The sequence below is a fragment of the Polyodon spathula genome, chromosome 10 (genome assembly GCF_017654505.1).
Source record: "Polyodon spathula isolate WHYD16114869_AA chromosome 10, ASM1765450v1, whole genome shotgun sequence".
NCBI lineage: Eukaryota > Metazoa > Chordata > Actinopteri > Acipenseriformes > Polyodontidae > Polyodon > Polyodon spathula.
In genome coordinates this window covers 29,537,785-29,552,162 of record NC_054543.1, presented here as the reverse complement: position 1 = coordinate 29,552,162, position 14,378 = coordinate 29,537,785, and the positions used below count along the sequence as shown (strand labels likewise).

The 14,378-nt window shown below is 38.4% G+C and overlaps 1 protein-coding gene across 3 annotated transcripts in view; it reads left to right on the top strand.

Annotated features, from left to right (window-relative positions):
- LOC121322070 (obscurin-like protein 1) overlaps positions 1 to 12,299 on the top strand; it is a 51,096-nt gene extending 38,797 nt beyond the window's left edge. For all 3 annotated transcript variants that reach the window (XM_041261566.1, XM_041261567.1, XM_041261565.1), the window contains 8 exons: positions 776 to 1,042; positions 1,225 to 1,337; positions 2,014 to 2,167; positions 3,041 to 3,202; positions 4,031 to 4,135; positions 5,409 to 5,675; positions 6,351 to 6,620; positions 10,545 to 12,299. In XM_041261566.1, the coding sequence (XP_041117500.1) occupies positions 776 to 1,042; positions 1,225 to 1,337; positions 2,014 to 2,167; positions 3,041 to 3,202; positions 4,031 to 4,135; positions 5,409 to 5,675; positions 6,351 to 6,620; positions 10,545 to 10,549 (1,343 nt within the window). In that variant the 3' untranslated portion in view covers positions 10,550 to 12,299. The remainder of the gene's footprint in view (positions 1 to 775; positions 1,043 to 1,224; positions 1,338 to 2,013; positions 2,168 to 3,040; positions 3,203 to 4,030; positions 4,136 to 5,408; positions 5,676 to 6,350; positions 6,621 to 10,544) is intronic.
- Positions 12,300 to 14,378: the final 2,079 nt, after the last annotated feature.

The following is a 14,378-nucleotide window of genomic DNA, read 5'->3' as shown; positions in this document are numbered from 1 at the left end:
GGAAACGTAGTAGCGTGTGTTTATTATTTACAGCAAAAAGAAAAATAAACAAAACAAAACAAAACCCGTTCTCGAGCCCTAACTAAACAGTTGTTGTTCCTTACTAATAACGAGGCAGGCTAAACCTGTTACCTCGTCTCCAAAACCAAATCTCAATCCAAATCGTAATCCCAAATACCTTTCCAATAGTTTGTTGTCCCATTTACTCACAATAACCTGTTTGCTTTCCAACTTCCCAACCAAACTCCCTTTTAAACATTCTTAATTAATCTGCTAATTATTCTATTAAATAAACCTGGAGTCGGTCCTGACTACTGTATGCCGACCCGACCAGGCAATATGCCTTTAAAATTGCTTGAGGGGACAAAAAAGCATATCTGTCACCTGTAATCTGAAAATACTAAGGATGGAGAAACAAGTTATCATATTTTATTGTTCACATGCAGGCAATACTGCTACAGACAAGAACAATACTATGTGCACAGTTATGTGCATACAGTAAGTTATCAGCTGACGTAACAGCCTTAGGGTAAAAAATCCTTATCAAATACTATCCGGGACATTAGCCATAACTAGCATTTATGCATTGTTATCGTAGTTCCTGCCAGCCAATCGTCATATATCAGCCCAATGTCATCGATAGCTGTAAAATTCCCCTTGCTATGGGCTGTTATATTTGCATGTCCCTCTCTCTCTCATACGCACACACGTTCATATGAGGAGATACATTTGACATGCTAATATTATAATCTCAATCCCTATTATTACTCCTCAGCCAGGAAAATCTCAATCAAGAAAGCCCTGACAGATACGGAAACGTTAGAGCGGGAGACGGCCTCGTTTGAGGTGGAGGTTTCGCATGTTGATGTGCAGGGGGTGTGGCAGAAGGACGGGATCCGCATCAAACCCAACAATAGCTGGCGAGTCAGCACCCACGGGAGAGTACACGCACTCACCCTGTCCAACCTCACACTGGAGGACAGCGGCACCATCACCTTCAGTGCGGAGAGCGTGAGAACATCAGCGAGACTCACTGTGAAAGGTACGGCAGGGATTCTCCTTCAACAGTGTTCACCCACATACATTGTGTTACCTGTTACTCTTTAGAGACTATGTAGAAGGACTGTTTGAAGGCATGTTTTGTTAAGTACTTTTTAATCATGTTGCAGTTTTCAAAAATAGACCTGAGAGAATGTTCTGAAACCTACAGTGCTTCTGTTTCAGAACCCCCAGTGATGTTCCTGAGAGCTCTGGAGGATCTACGGATACCAGAAAGCTCTGGAGCATCGTTTGAGTGTGAGCTGTCCAGGCAGAATGTAGATGTTAAGTGGCTAAAGGTAGTTGTTTTTTTTTCTTTTATTGAGGAATCATTTTTTTATTTGTTAATATCACAAAGCTTTAACCCAAAAGTTATAACATATTAATTATTATTATTATTATTATTATTATTATTATTATTATTATTATTAATAATAATAAATAATAATAATAATAATAATAATAATAATAATAATTTAAAAAAGCATTGGTATTTAAAAGTATACCTTATCACCAAAATGACCCTTATATTTAATTTTGTTTAATATCCTATTATGTGCATGCTCTAACTTTCTCTATGGTCGTTTCCGCTTGCACCATTACACCTTACATACAATTCCAGCGAAAAATAAAAGGTTTTCAACCGAGTGCTTCTGAAATGATTTAAAGCTGATCTGAAATGATGTAATATAAAAAAAGAAATAAAAATTAGGCTGTAATAACAATTGCATGCTCTTAGTGGTCATCTCTAAAACTCACTTTAGGTATTAAGCGTTAAGGAGTCTTTCCAGAAGCAATGCCATGGTTGATAACATTAGTTAGTATGTAAAAAAAAAAACTCTATCTATCTATCTATCTATCTATCTATCTATCTATCTATCTATCTATCTATATATATATATATATATATATATAAGGAGAAACAGCAATAGTGGGAGTTTTGTAAGTTTAAAAATGTCTTACATCTGCCTATAGAATGGAGAGGAACTGAAACCAGGGAAGAACTATCGCATTTACTCAATGGGGAGGAAGAGGTTTCTTCAGATAACGAAGTGCGGGATCGCAGATTCAGGGACTTACACCTGCGACGCTGTGGACAGCAAAGTGACCGCTGTCTTGGACGTCTACGGTATGAGAACACCAAATAATTGTATTGAAGAATTCATCAATATAATGGACAATATATAATAAACATTTAGTATATGTCACCATCATGCCCTGGGGCAACAACTGTAGTCTATGACATGCGTTTTTTCACTCAGGTTTTTTTTTTAGTGAATTTCCAGTTCAAGTCATTCGATAGGACAGGTACAAGAATGATTTGCACATACTACCGTTGATATAAGAGTGCCACCTGCTGTTCTGAAAAGGGACATTTCAACAGCATTTTTTTTCATTAGTCGAGTGCAGTAGTTATAGCCATTATGGCAGACTTACATAAGTAATCCCTAAGTACATCTGCCTAATTTGTAACGCATTCAAGGCTACCTGATTTCCTAAGCAAGAAAGCAACTGAACAACAAGCCTTTATAACAACATCCTAAAAGGCTGTATTTATATATTTACTAATTGAAGATTATCAAATACTTCTAATGCAAAAATGAATCAGTTACTAATGAGAAAGAAAATGTGCATAACTGTCTTAATGACAATATCTAAACTACTTTCTGTGATTGACATATCTCAGTCAGGTTTGTAGGAAATCCCTGAGCACTTGAAAGCATGTCTACTTGATTTAGTTTCTTGTAGTTTTAACTTTGGAGGTGAAATTAGGCACTAAAAAAAGATTGTGTAAAATGTATATTAACAAGGCATTGTAGAACATGCATTAAACTGGACACATCTTTTACAAAAACATACACAATGTGGGGGAGAGGGTCACATTTAACCAGATTTACTGTGGAGTTCAAAACTTTATCGTGGGGTCTTTGTACCCCATCGTCCCCATTAAAACATTCCTTGTGGTCGGTATCCACACTAACAGCGAGGCCCTTGTTTTCAGAGCGGGAGGTGGAGATAGTGCAAGGACTGCAGGATGTTGGTATCCAGGAAGACGAGAACGCTGTATTTATGTGCGAGGTGTCAGTGGAGAATGTGAAGGGAGAGTGGCTGAGAAACGGGGAGAAAATCAGGCCCACCAGCAATGTCAGAATTCGCCAGGAAGGTGAGTTTCTAGATTCTTACTGTGTCAAAATACTGAAGCGAAGCAGGTCTCCAGGAATAAAGGTCAGGACCACATTACTGTTTTCAGTATAATCTGAAAATAACTTTTGCTTAGTTTAAAATCCTGCATATTAAACCTGTGTCTCCTACAGCTGACCATAGCAAACACAACCAACAACCGACAAAGTCCTGTCTCACTCCACCCCTGCTAACAATGGGCACCCCCTTTATCCCGCCCCCCTTACCACAGACTATAACCTCGCCCTTCTTCCCAAAATAACCCTTTAACACCCATAGGGACCCTCACATAATTTTAGTATGTCTATGTACCCCCAACCCACTGCCCTTGAGTTGCCTTAAGTGCAGCTAAGGAGGGTATTACTTATACAACCTGTTCCTTTGGCTAGGGAAATTGATATATGGGTGTTTACTGTAAATCTTTATGAATGATAACATATAGGGTGCTGTATACTAGAATTTAGTATGGCATTCACTAATTCAGCAATTAAAGAGCACAGATTGATACAATGCAACATCAATGCAACACACCTTACCAGCAATCTGTGAAGCTGGGTATTCAATTAAGGACACACATGATTTTTTATAATGTGCTTTATCGGTATAAAATGTACAATATGAGCTGAAACCAATGTGACTTGGGAAATATGAAGTGGAGATTTAATATGTGTAAGTGTTCTGACTTCTGCATTTTGTATTAACTGCAACTCAACAAAAAGGCCAATTATAGATACTTTCAATGGGAATCAAATCAATGGTTCTTACAGTACATGAGCACTCACTTAATTATCCTTCCTCTTCTCTCATCCAGGGAATAAGCACTTCCTCCTGATTTGCAATGTGAAGGCAGAGGATTCTGGGAAGATTACATTTGTTGCTAAACAAGCAGAATCCACAGCCGACCTGGAAGTGGAAGGTAAATGTATCTTTTAGAAGTCATTGTAAAGCTCATGTAAGGGCAGTGTTGTGTGATGCACTGCTGTTATGGATTCTGACACTTCAGAAGGCACATCTCTTTTGCATGGTGTTTAAACAGCAGTGGTTGCAATGTGGATGGTTGCCTGTCCATGCCCAGCCTCCGCCCACTTACATTGGTTCTGTGATTCCAATCTCATACATTAGCTGCTGCCTATCAGAGGTTACAGGCTGAAGAGTGTAATAATTAGTGTGATGCACTGCCATTCCTGAACTGAAGTTAACAGCACTATAGCCACAATAGCAGATTATGAACCTTGCTCTTTTGCTGGTTTGCAGCCAACCAAAGCTCATTAGACTTGCAATATTAGGTGTGGCAAATGTAAGAAATACTTGAGGATTTTGACATGTGATATATGGTCTCAACATGGTTCAATTATGTGACAAGACCTTCACGCTAGCTTCCAATACACTCTTGCTGTCCTTAAGCTGTCTGAGAGGTTGAGAGGCAGAGAAGCAGGTAGAGATACGGGACGAAATTTCAGAATCAGAGAGAGAAAGGAGAGGAAGATATGGACATCATCAGCATAGAAATGATACAAGAAACCATGGGAGGAGATGAGGGGACCCAGGGGGCTGGTGTACCGAGAAATCAGGTGGGGTCCCAGGACTGAGCCTTGGGAGACACCTGTCTAAAGAGAGCAAGAGGCAGAGGGTAAGCCACGCCAGGACACTCGGTATGTGCCATCAGCGAGGTAGGAAAACCAGGCAAGAGCTATCCAGGAGAGTCCCAGGTCAGCGAGGTAGGGCAGAATACAGTGGTTGACTGTGCCAAAGGCCACAGGAGAGGGAGGCGGCACGGGCAGAGAGTAGAGAGTTAGTGACAGAGAGAAGAGCAGTTTCAGCGGAGTGTGCCTGGTGCAAACCAGATTGGAAGGAGTTGGGCAAAGTGTTGACAGGAAAGCAGAGAGCTGGCGATGTACCGCTCACTCAAATGTTTTAGAGGGGAATGGGAGAAGGGAGACAGGACTGTGTTGTGAGAAGAAAGAGTACAAGCTGATTTTTGCCAATGGAAAGCTCCCTGTGGAATCTCCAGTGATGATCCCTTAAATATATGACTCACCCTTCATACTATGCAATTGTGACTATATATGTACACTTAAGCTAACTAAGCATACAACACAGTCCAGGTGTATGTTCCCACCAACCTGGTTCACTTTGGATGTACTTACCGTATCTGACAACAGACAGCACACTTCCCTCTGTCTTTTCAGAGCTCCCAGTGCAGATCGTGAAGCCCCTACGTGATAAGACCGCCCTGGAGAAGCACCGCGTGATCCTGGAGTGCACCGTGTCGAACCCGCGCTGCAGTGTGCGCTGGTACCAAGGAGAGACTCTTATCCTGCCCTCAGACCACTATGAGATCTGCAGCGAGGGCTGCTACCGCAAATTGGTCATCCACCACGTCACTGCCATGGATGAGGGGACTTACAGTGTCCAGGTTGGGGAACATGAGTCCTCTGCACGCCTGTTAGTGGAAGGTAAATGTGTGCAGATGTATTATTTTGACCATGTCATCTAGGCAATTTCTCAAAATATATTCCTCAATATATTTTTCAAGATACAACTCATGACAGTGTGTACAGAAGTCTACTGGTCTAGAATGCACCAGTGTTACAGTGGGGAAAATAATTGCACAGCAATGAAACTTGCCTGACAGGTGTAGTGGCAAATCTATATATTAAATTACAGTACTAATTTACTGTTAACTATATACAAAACTATGGGGGTATCCCTGGTAACATGACTAAGGGGTATGTCACACTGAAAATATGAACCAGCTGGACAGGTTTATGAGATATTAACAGCATAAGGTGCAGTGACAGACTTATACACACTTCCCTCACAGGGATGCTTAAAAATGTGTAAAAGAAAATTTAAAAAGACACATTTGGTTTAATTAAGGTCTGCACTTAGTCTTTGAATTTAATTTGCTATTAAAAGATTATAAAACAACTAGCCTGAACAGATCATCCACAAGAGTCGGCTACACGACATGGAGGAAATTCCTCAACGACTCATCCAGCCATAATTTTACTTGACAGAGGCACGGAATGCAACCACCCCTGGTCATAATGGGCCCTGGAGCGGAGAACTATCAGTTGCATTAACTGACTAATATGGATGATTTTCCACTCTGTCTCTCTCCCTCACAGAGCAGGCTATCCTAGTGGTGCGACAGCTGGAGGATGTGGAAGTGAAGGCCCCGGAAGAGGCCTGCTTTGAGTGCGAGATCTCCGTGCCCGTCGTCAAACCACCCCAGTGGAGCCTGAACGGGGCGCCCCTGCAGAATGGGAATGGGGTTCGAATAGAGAATGCTGGCACTGTGCACAGGCTCATCCTGAAGGAGACTTCGTCTGAAATGGTCGGAATCGTCAAATTCACAGCCGGGAAAGCCCGGACAAGCGCGAGGCTCAGTATCAAGTGTAAGTAGACCTCAGCACTGTAAAATCACATGAATTCAAACTCTCCAGAAACAGAAAATGCAGAAAATAGAAATCGCTTTTCATTTACAGAAATGGTCATTACTGCAGAAAACAACAATTGAAAATACCAGAGTATGGGTGAATGTGAGCGGGGTGTCAGGATTTTGTCTGAGCAATAGAGAGGTTTGTGACCTCGACAATAAATCGACATTCAACATCACTGCAAAAGAGACAGAGGGATGAACTGAACGACTTCTTACAAGCATGCTACATTTTCTTGCTATACATACTGAAATACAAAAACTATATTACAAAACAATGACTGCAGAATAGTGCAAGTTCTTTGCAGAAAGTAGATTTTGCTAGATTGCTGTGGTGTCTACTTTCTTTGTAATGTAGGTATCATTAGATATACTGTTTTTATAAGAACCTTTGTTGGCAGCCTCTATCTGTGGAGCCTGCATGACAATTTAAATACATCACTGACCTTTTTATTCACTGAAAAGAGAACAATCTTATATGTATATATTATATATATATATATATATATATATATATATATATATATATATATATATATATATATATATATATACACACACATATATATACACACACACAGTGCCTTGCAAAAGTATTCAGACCCCTAACCAATTCTCTCATATTAAACTCAAAATCAATTATTGTAAGGTGACATTGATTTTATGTTGGAAAATATTTTTAAGAAAAATAAAAAACTGAAATATCTTGCTTGCATAAGTATTCAACCCCCACACATTAATATTTGGTAGAGCCACCTTTCGCTGCAACAACAGCGTTAAGTCTTTTGGTGTAAGTATGTACCAGCTTTGCACACAGTGTCGGAGTGATTTTGGCCCATTCTTCTTGGCAGATTTGCTCCAGGTTGTTCAGGTTGGTTGGATGACGCTTGTGGACCGCAATTTTCAAATAGTGCCACAGATTCTCAATGGGATTGAGATCATGACTTTGACAGGGCCACTGTAGGACATTCACCTTTTTGTTCTTGAGCAACTCCAATGTTGCTTTGGCCTTGTGCTTGGGATCATTGTCCTGCTGAAAGGTAAATTTCCTCCCGAGCTTCAATTTTTTTAGTGGACTAAAGAAGATTCTCTTGCAGTATTTTCCTGTATTTTGCTCCATTCATTCCTTCAATTGTAACAAAATGCCCAGTCCTTGCTGATGAGAAGCATCCCCACAGCATGATGCTGCCACCACCATACTTCACTGTAGGGATGGTGTGTCTTGAAGCATGGGCATTGTTAGGTTTGCGCCACACATAACGCTTTGAGTTTTGGCCAAAAAGCTCTATCTTGGTCTCATCTGACCACAAAACCTTTTCCCACATCGTAGCTGGGTCACTCTCATGCTTTCTTGCAAACTCCAGACGTGCTTTCAGATGGTACTTTTTGAGTAACGGCTTCTTTCTTGCCACCCTCCCATACAGGCCAGTGTTATGCAGAGCTCTTGATATGGTTGACTGGTGCACCATTACTCCACTCCCAACCATTGAACTCTGTAGCTTCTTCAAAGTGATTGTTGGCCTCTCTGTGGCTTCTCTCACAAGTCTCCTTCTTGTTTGAGCGCTGAGTTTTGAGGGGCGGCCTTTTCTTGGCAGTGCCTGGGTGGTGTGATGCAGCTTCTACTTCCTGATTATTGATCCAACTGTGCTCATTGGGATATCCAAACACTTGGATATTATTTTGTACCCTTTCCCTAATCTATGCATTTGTATTACTTTATCTCTAACTTCTGTAGAATGCTCTTTGGTCTTCATTTTCCTTCAGATTCACAGCCTTACCAATGATCCTTCAACAGTGGGGTTTTTATCCAGAAAATGTGACAGCAACTTTAATGGTTCACAGGTGGAGGCCAATGGTAAGGTAATTGTGTCCTCGTTAGGGCAATTTCTTTCATCGGTGCAAACTGGGATCTTCCACAGCACAGGGGTTGAATACTTATGCAAGCAAGATATTTCAGTTTTTTATTTTTCTTAAAAAAATTTCCCAACATAAAACTAATGTCACCTTACAATAATTGATTCTGAGTTTCAGTGTTCCATTGTACCATTTGGAATTCGGTAATATGAGAGAATTGGTCAGGGGTCTGAATACTTTTGCAAGCCACTGTGTGTGTGTGTGTGTGTGTGTGTGTGTGTGTGTGTGTGTGTGTGTCTATATATATATATATACACACACACACATTAAAAAGTATTTGCCATTTGTCTGATTTTGTTTTTTTGTATATTTCTGACGTTGAATGTTATCAGATTTTCAACCAAAATCTAATATTAGATAAAAGGGACCCTGAGAGAACAAAAAACAACATTTTGATACTTATTTCATTTATTTATTAAAGAAAGCTATGCAACACCCAATGCCCCTGTGTGAAAAAGTAATCACCCCCTTAGACTCAATAACTGGTTACACCACCTTTAGTAGCAATAACTGCAACCAAACACTTCCTGTAGTCATTGATCTGTCTCTAACAGCATCTTGGAAGCATTTTGGCCCACTCTTTCATGCAGAACTGCTTCAACTCAGTGACATTTGTGGCTTTTCGAGCATAAACTGCTCGTTTCAAGTCTTGCCACAACATCTCAATGAGGTTTAGGTCTGGACTTTCACTAGTCCATTCCAAAACTTTAAATTTCTTGTTCTTCAACCATTCTGATGTAGACTTGCTTGTGTGTTTCGGATCCTTGTCTTGCTGCATGACCCAGCTACGCTTCAGCTTCAGATCACGGATGGATGGCCTGACATTCTCCTGTAGAATTCTCTGTTACAGAGCAGAATGCATAGTTCCTTCAATGATGGCAAGTCGTCCAGGTCCTGATGCAGCAAAGCATCGGCAAATCATGACACTACCACCACCATGCTTGACCATTGGTATAAGGTTCTTACTGTGGAATGCAGTGTTTGGTTTTCGCCAGATATAACAGGGCCTATGTTAGCCAAAAAGTTCCACTTTTGACTCATTTGTCCATAGAACATTGTTCCAGAACTCTTGAGGATCATCCAGGTCCTTTTTGGCAAACTTGAGACAAGCATTCCTGTTCTTCTTAGTGAGCAGTGGTTTCCGCCTTGCTACTCTGCCATGAATCCCATTTTTGCCCAGTGTCTTTCTAATGGTGGAGTCGTGAACACTGACCTTAGCCGAGGCAAGAGAGACCTGCAAATCCCTGGATGTTGTTCTAGGGTTCTTTGTGACTTCCTGGACGATTTTACGCCTTGCTCTTGGAGAGATTTTGGCAGGACAGACACTCCTGGGCAGGTTCACTACTGTCCCAAACTTTCTCCATTTGAATAATATGGCTCTGACTGGTGTTTTGGTGGGAGCCCAAGAGCCTTACAAATGGCTTTGTAACCCTTTACAGACCGATAGGCATCAAAAACTTTTTTTCCACAGGTCTTCAGGAATTTCTTTTGATCGTGGTATGATGTGCCTCTAGAACCTGTGAGCTGATAACTTCACTCTTCACTCCTTTGGCAGGGCTGGCCCAAATCTGGCCTGATCGTTAACCAAAATATTCAAACAGCTGACCATAATTATCCCTTAAATTGGGTTGAGTTATCTAGGGGGGCAATAACTTTTTCACACCTGAAGATTGCATGTTTGATTACTTTGCACAACAAACAAATGAAAGAAACACCAAACTTTGGTGTCATTTTTTCTGTCAGACTCCCTCTATATACCACTACAACCCACAAAAAGATCTGACCAAATTCAATATGAAAAATGTGCAAAAATGCAGAAAATCAGAGGGGGCAAATACTTTTTCACAGCACTGTATGTATATATATATATATATATATATATATATATATATATATATATATATATATATATATATATATATATATATATATATATATATTATATAAGAAGAAAGTTTCTTTCAAACAGGTTGATGGACTGTAGTGCATAAATGGACTAGAGAAAGAAATGACAAGAAAATACAGAAAACCTGGAGTTTGTCATGATACCACTAGAATGTAGTTTTCTTTTTTTTTTTTTTTATTTATTTAAATATTATTTGTTCTGGGGAGGGGATATCAAGGTTTGCTCTAATTTATGAGTCCATGTATTTTTGATGATTAGCGCCTTGTGTTTCAGGCACATTGTAAAGGTGGGGGAGAGTCGGGTATGTGATGCCAGTACAATAAAGGTTGTGGCACACATTCTGAATGCAAGTAGTACAAAAAACATAGAACATAGAAAAAAGAACATAGAAGACTGAACAAAGACTAGCAAAAATCAATTTGTACATCACCTGTTGGGAGAAAAGGTTTTCCAAGGAGGGCTTTTCTTCAAGACAAAACTACATCAATATTTTTGAAGATAACGGGCCCTCGTGGCTTGTGAAAAATAGCGATTATCATAACTTTAGAGGTAATTTACAGTGTGAAATACCAAGAACGCTTTGAAATTGGTAACATTGCAACGTGACTATTTTTGATTAACAAATATCGTATTGACACTCCTTGAGCTCTAATGAGGTTTTTACTCTTTGACTAACATGCAATTGCTCCACGTTGCTTTCACAGGGAACTTATCCAAAACTCTTAATGCAGTACAAAAATAATTGGCTTACGCTTTCAATACTGTACTGTACGGTACAAATACCAGGAGCATGGGTAGTTCTGCTAGTGTAGTGACATTATGGGACAAATGGGAGACATAGTCATGTTGCCTTATACAGCACATGGTTTTGAGTTATAAAGAACTGCTACTTGAAGGGGCATCACAGTAGTTTGTGATTAATTACATGTTAAGGTTTATTGTGAATGTGTGTGGAACATTCTGCTTTGTTTAAATTCAATTTATGTTATCAAATGCATTATTACTTTTTATTATTAACACTTAATATTATGTTCTTGCTTTACTGACCATACTGTAGTTATTATTAACAATATTGGTTCCGCATTGATATTTTTGTAATTTATTATCTAGGAATAACAGAACAGGGTTTCTTAGTTCATACTGGTGTGGGTTCTGGTTTGTTACATTGACTTCTTGTAATAGCCTTTTCAACCCCTTGCCCTTTGACCTCTGTCTACTGTTCCTCACTTCCTCCACCCTCCAGCCTAGGCGTTAGACAGCTCTTTTTTGTTGGCAGGAGCTGTGTTCTCTAAATAAAGCAGCCGAATACAAAAAAAACTCCCTGCTGTTATTCCAGCTCTTGTACAATCAAAATACAGTGAAACCTGAATTAAGTAGCCCAAAGGCACAGTGTATGTGTGGCTGCTTAAAAAAATATACGTTAAGAGAACCACTTAACAGCTTTTAAATACAGATTTGTACAACTGTTCTTGTAAACAGCTTCTAGCCTTTCAGAATACAAAAACAATACCAAACATGTACTAAATTAAATGACTTTGAGTGGAAGACTAGGACAGCCTTCTTTTAAAATAACAGGTCGATTAACAAAACTACTGACATTGCTTTGAAATACATTGCAGAGCAGGGCAATATCCTTGAAGTTGCTATTCAGTGTGTTTTACTCAGTTTTGTTGCAATCTTTAGGCTATTTCTTTTTTGCACATTGCTTCTAAACAAAAGGACAGGCATTCAGACAGAATTCAAGGCTGTATGATATTTATGTGAGATCATGTTGATTACAGTAAAATACATTTAATAATAAAACAAAGTTCCCAATAAGGTTATATTGTGTGTTTTAATTTAAACTCAGTGTTCCAAGAATATAGTGTATCCTAAAATATTAATGCCACTTTTGTCTTGTGTTTATATTTTAAGGGCCCATTATTTTTAAATATTATCTGTTTTAAATTTGAAAACACTTACTCGCTGACTGAAAAATACAAGTTAGATTATTTCATAGGTAGGACAGAAACTCGTACACATCCAGGCAATTGCACCTTGTGCCAAGTCCACTGGGGGGAGCAGATTAGATTCTTGTCTAGGCCGGTACTTATAACACAACTGATACCTGTTTTGTGTGTCATGACAGGGTTCATTGATTGAAAAATGTACACAAATATGTACCACAGGTACTATATGGGTAAAGATGGTCGACATTTTCAAGTTGGAAGGTTGTTTTACTTGAGCATATAACATTTATATTGAGCAAAAAAAGATTTGGCACAAGACTGATGATTACTTTCAATATAATCGTTTTCCTCAAATTACAGTGTATCATACCAATTCTCATATAATGTGAAATGTGTGCCCACTTTAGGAGATGATTTTGGTGTGTGCTTTGTTGTTTTTATTGGCACTTTCACTGACTGCTACACCCAAATAATGTAGACATGCCAAAATCTATAGTAGGCCTACATTTGTGCCATGAGAAAAAATACTGATTTTAAATGAATGGTAATCAAGAAAATGAGCTACACGTTTGTTAATACTTATAATTTGTCTTGTTTTTTGTCAAGTGTATCACATACAATAGTCGGGTTAGGGAGCGTTCCATTGTGCCAAGATCCCAGTATTGAGCTCTTTTACATTTGCAGATTTTAAAAGAATACATGGAATGAAAATGTCATTTTAGTCATTACTTAACTGTGATATTTGTATTTCTGTGGTATTTGCTTTCTTGCAGTATTTTTGTTCTGCTTGGTAACATTTCTACTGATGACAACTGTTTCCATGGAAACAATTGTCAAGACAAGAGTAAAGGTTTTCACACCAAGTCCGACTCAAAGCATCAGTAATTACTGTAAAACGGAGGTGTCTAAAAATAGACTGTGTTCCTATTTATCTGTGAGCGTATGAAAAACATTGAACATGGTAAATAATTTTTATTAGTGTGTTAAAAATAAAACTGTATATAGGTTACTGTATGTTTGTAATTGTGAATGGTTGTTTCCAAGTAGGCTACAGGACTACTACTATTATAAATAATAATATTAATAATAATAATAATAATAATAATAATCATCATCATCATCATCATATCAAACCAAAGAGGTTTCAGGAACATAGAAGACTGAACGAAGACTAGCAAACAGATCAAACTCGTTTATTGGCAGTCTAAAGTATTTTGTTGAGCAATTTTAAGTTTTGGAGAAAATTTGCATTTATTTTTAACAGATTAGAAGGATATATCAAGGTACACGGTATTGTTGCAATTAATCAAGTGCCAGTATTATTTAATCTATTTTATAAAGGGTGCTACCCTATTTTTTGTTTAAATAAATTAGCAAGTGCTGTATGTATGAGAAACATGTAGGAAGTGTTCAAACAATGGTATAAATAATTATAAAGAATGCAGTCATTGTTGTGAGTGTATGTCTGTGCGTGTGTCAAGTGGGAAGGCACTGAACTTTCAACAGTCATGACGTAAAGAAAGACTAGTGTGACAATGACAGCACCACAACGGCACACTAATGAAATGTGTACCTATAACAGTATACAGTAATTATGTGAGAAATATATACAAATTATATATATATATATATATATATATATATATATATATATATATATATACACACACACACACACACACACACACACACCTTTGTTTAGTTTACTAGAAACATTAATACACCTGTGATAAAAATACCAACATATTGAATATATTCTATGAATAAAAAATATTTAGTTGTTTTTATTTATTTATTTCTCTCTATGCCTTGTAATAATTTTGAGCATAGTTCCCACAGCTACAATAAATGTATAGTATCAAATAAAATGTTTGGTTCTGCTTGTGTCACCTTTAAACTTTGTAAGTCTTCTCAACCAATTAAATATATCTATTAAGACCTGGTTATA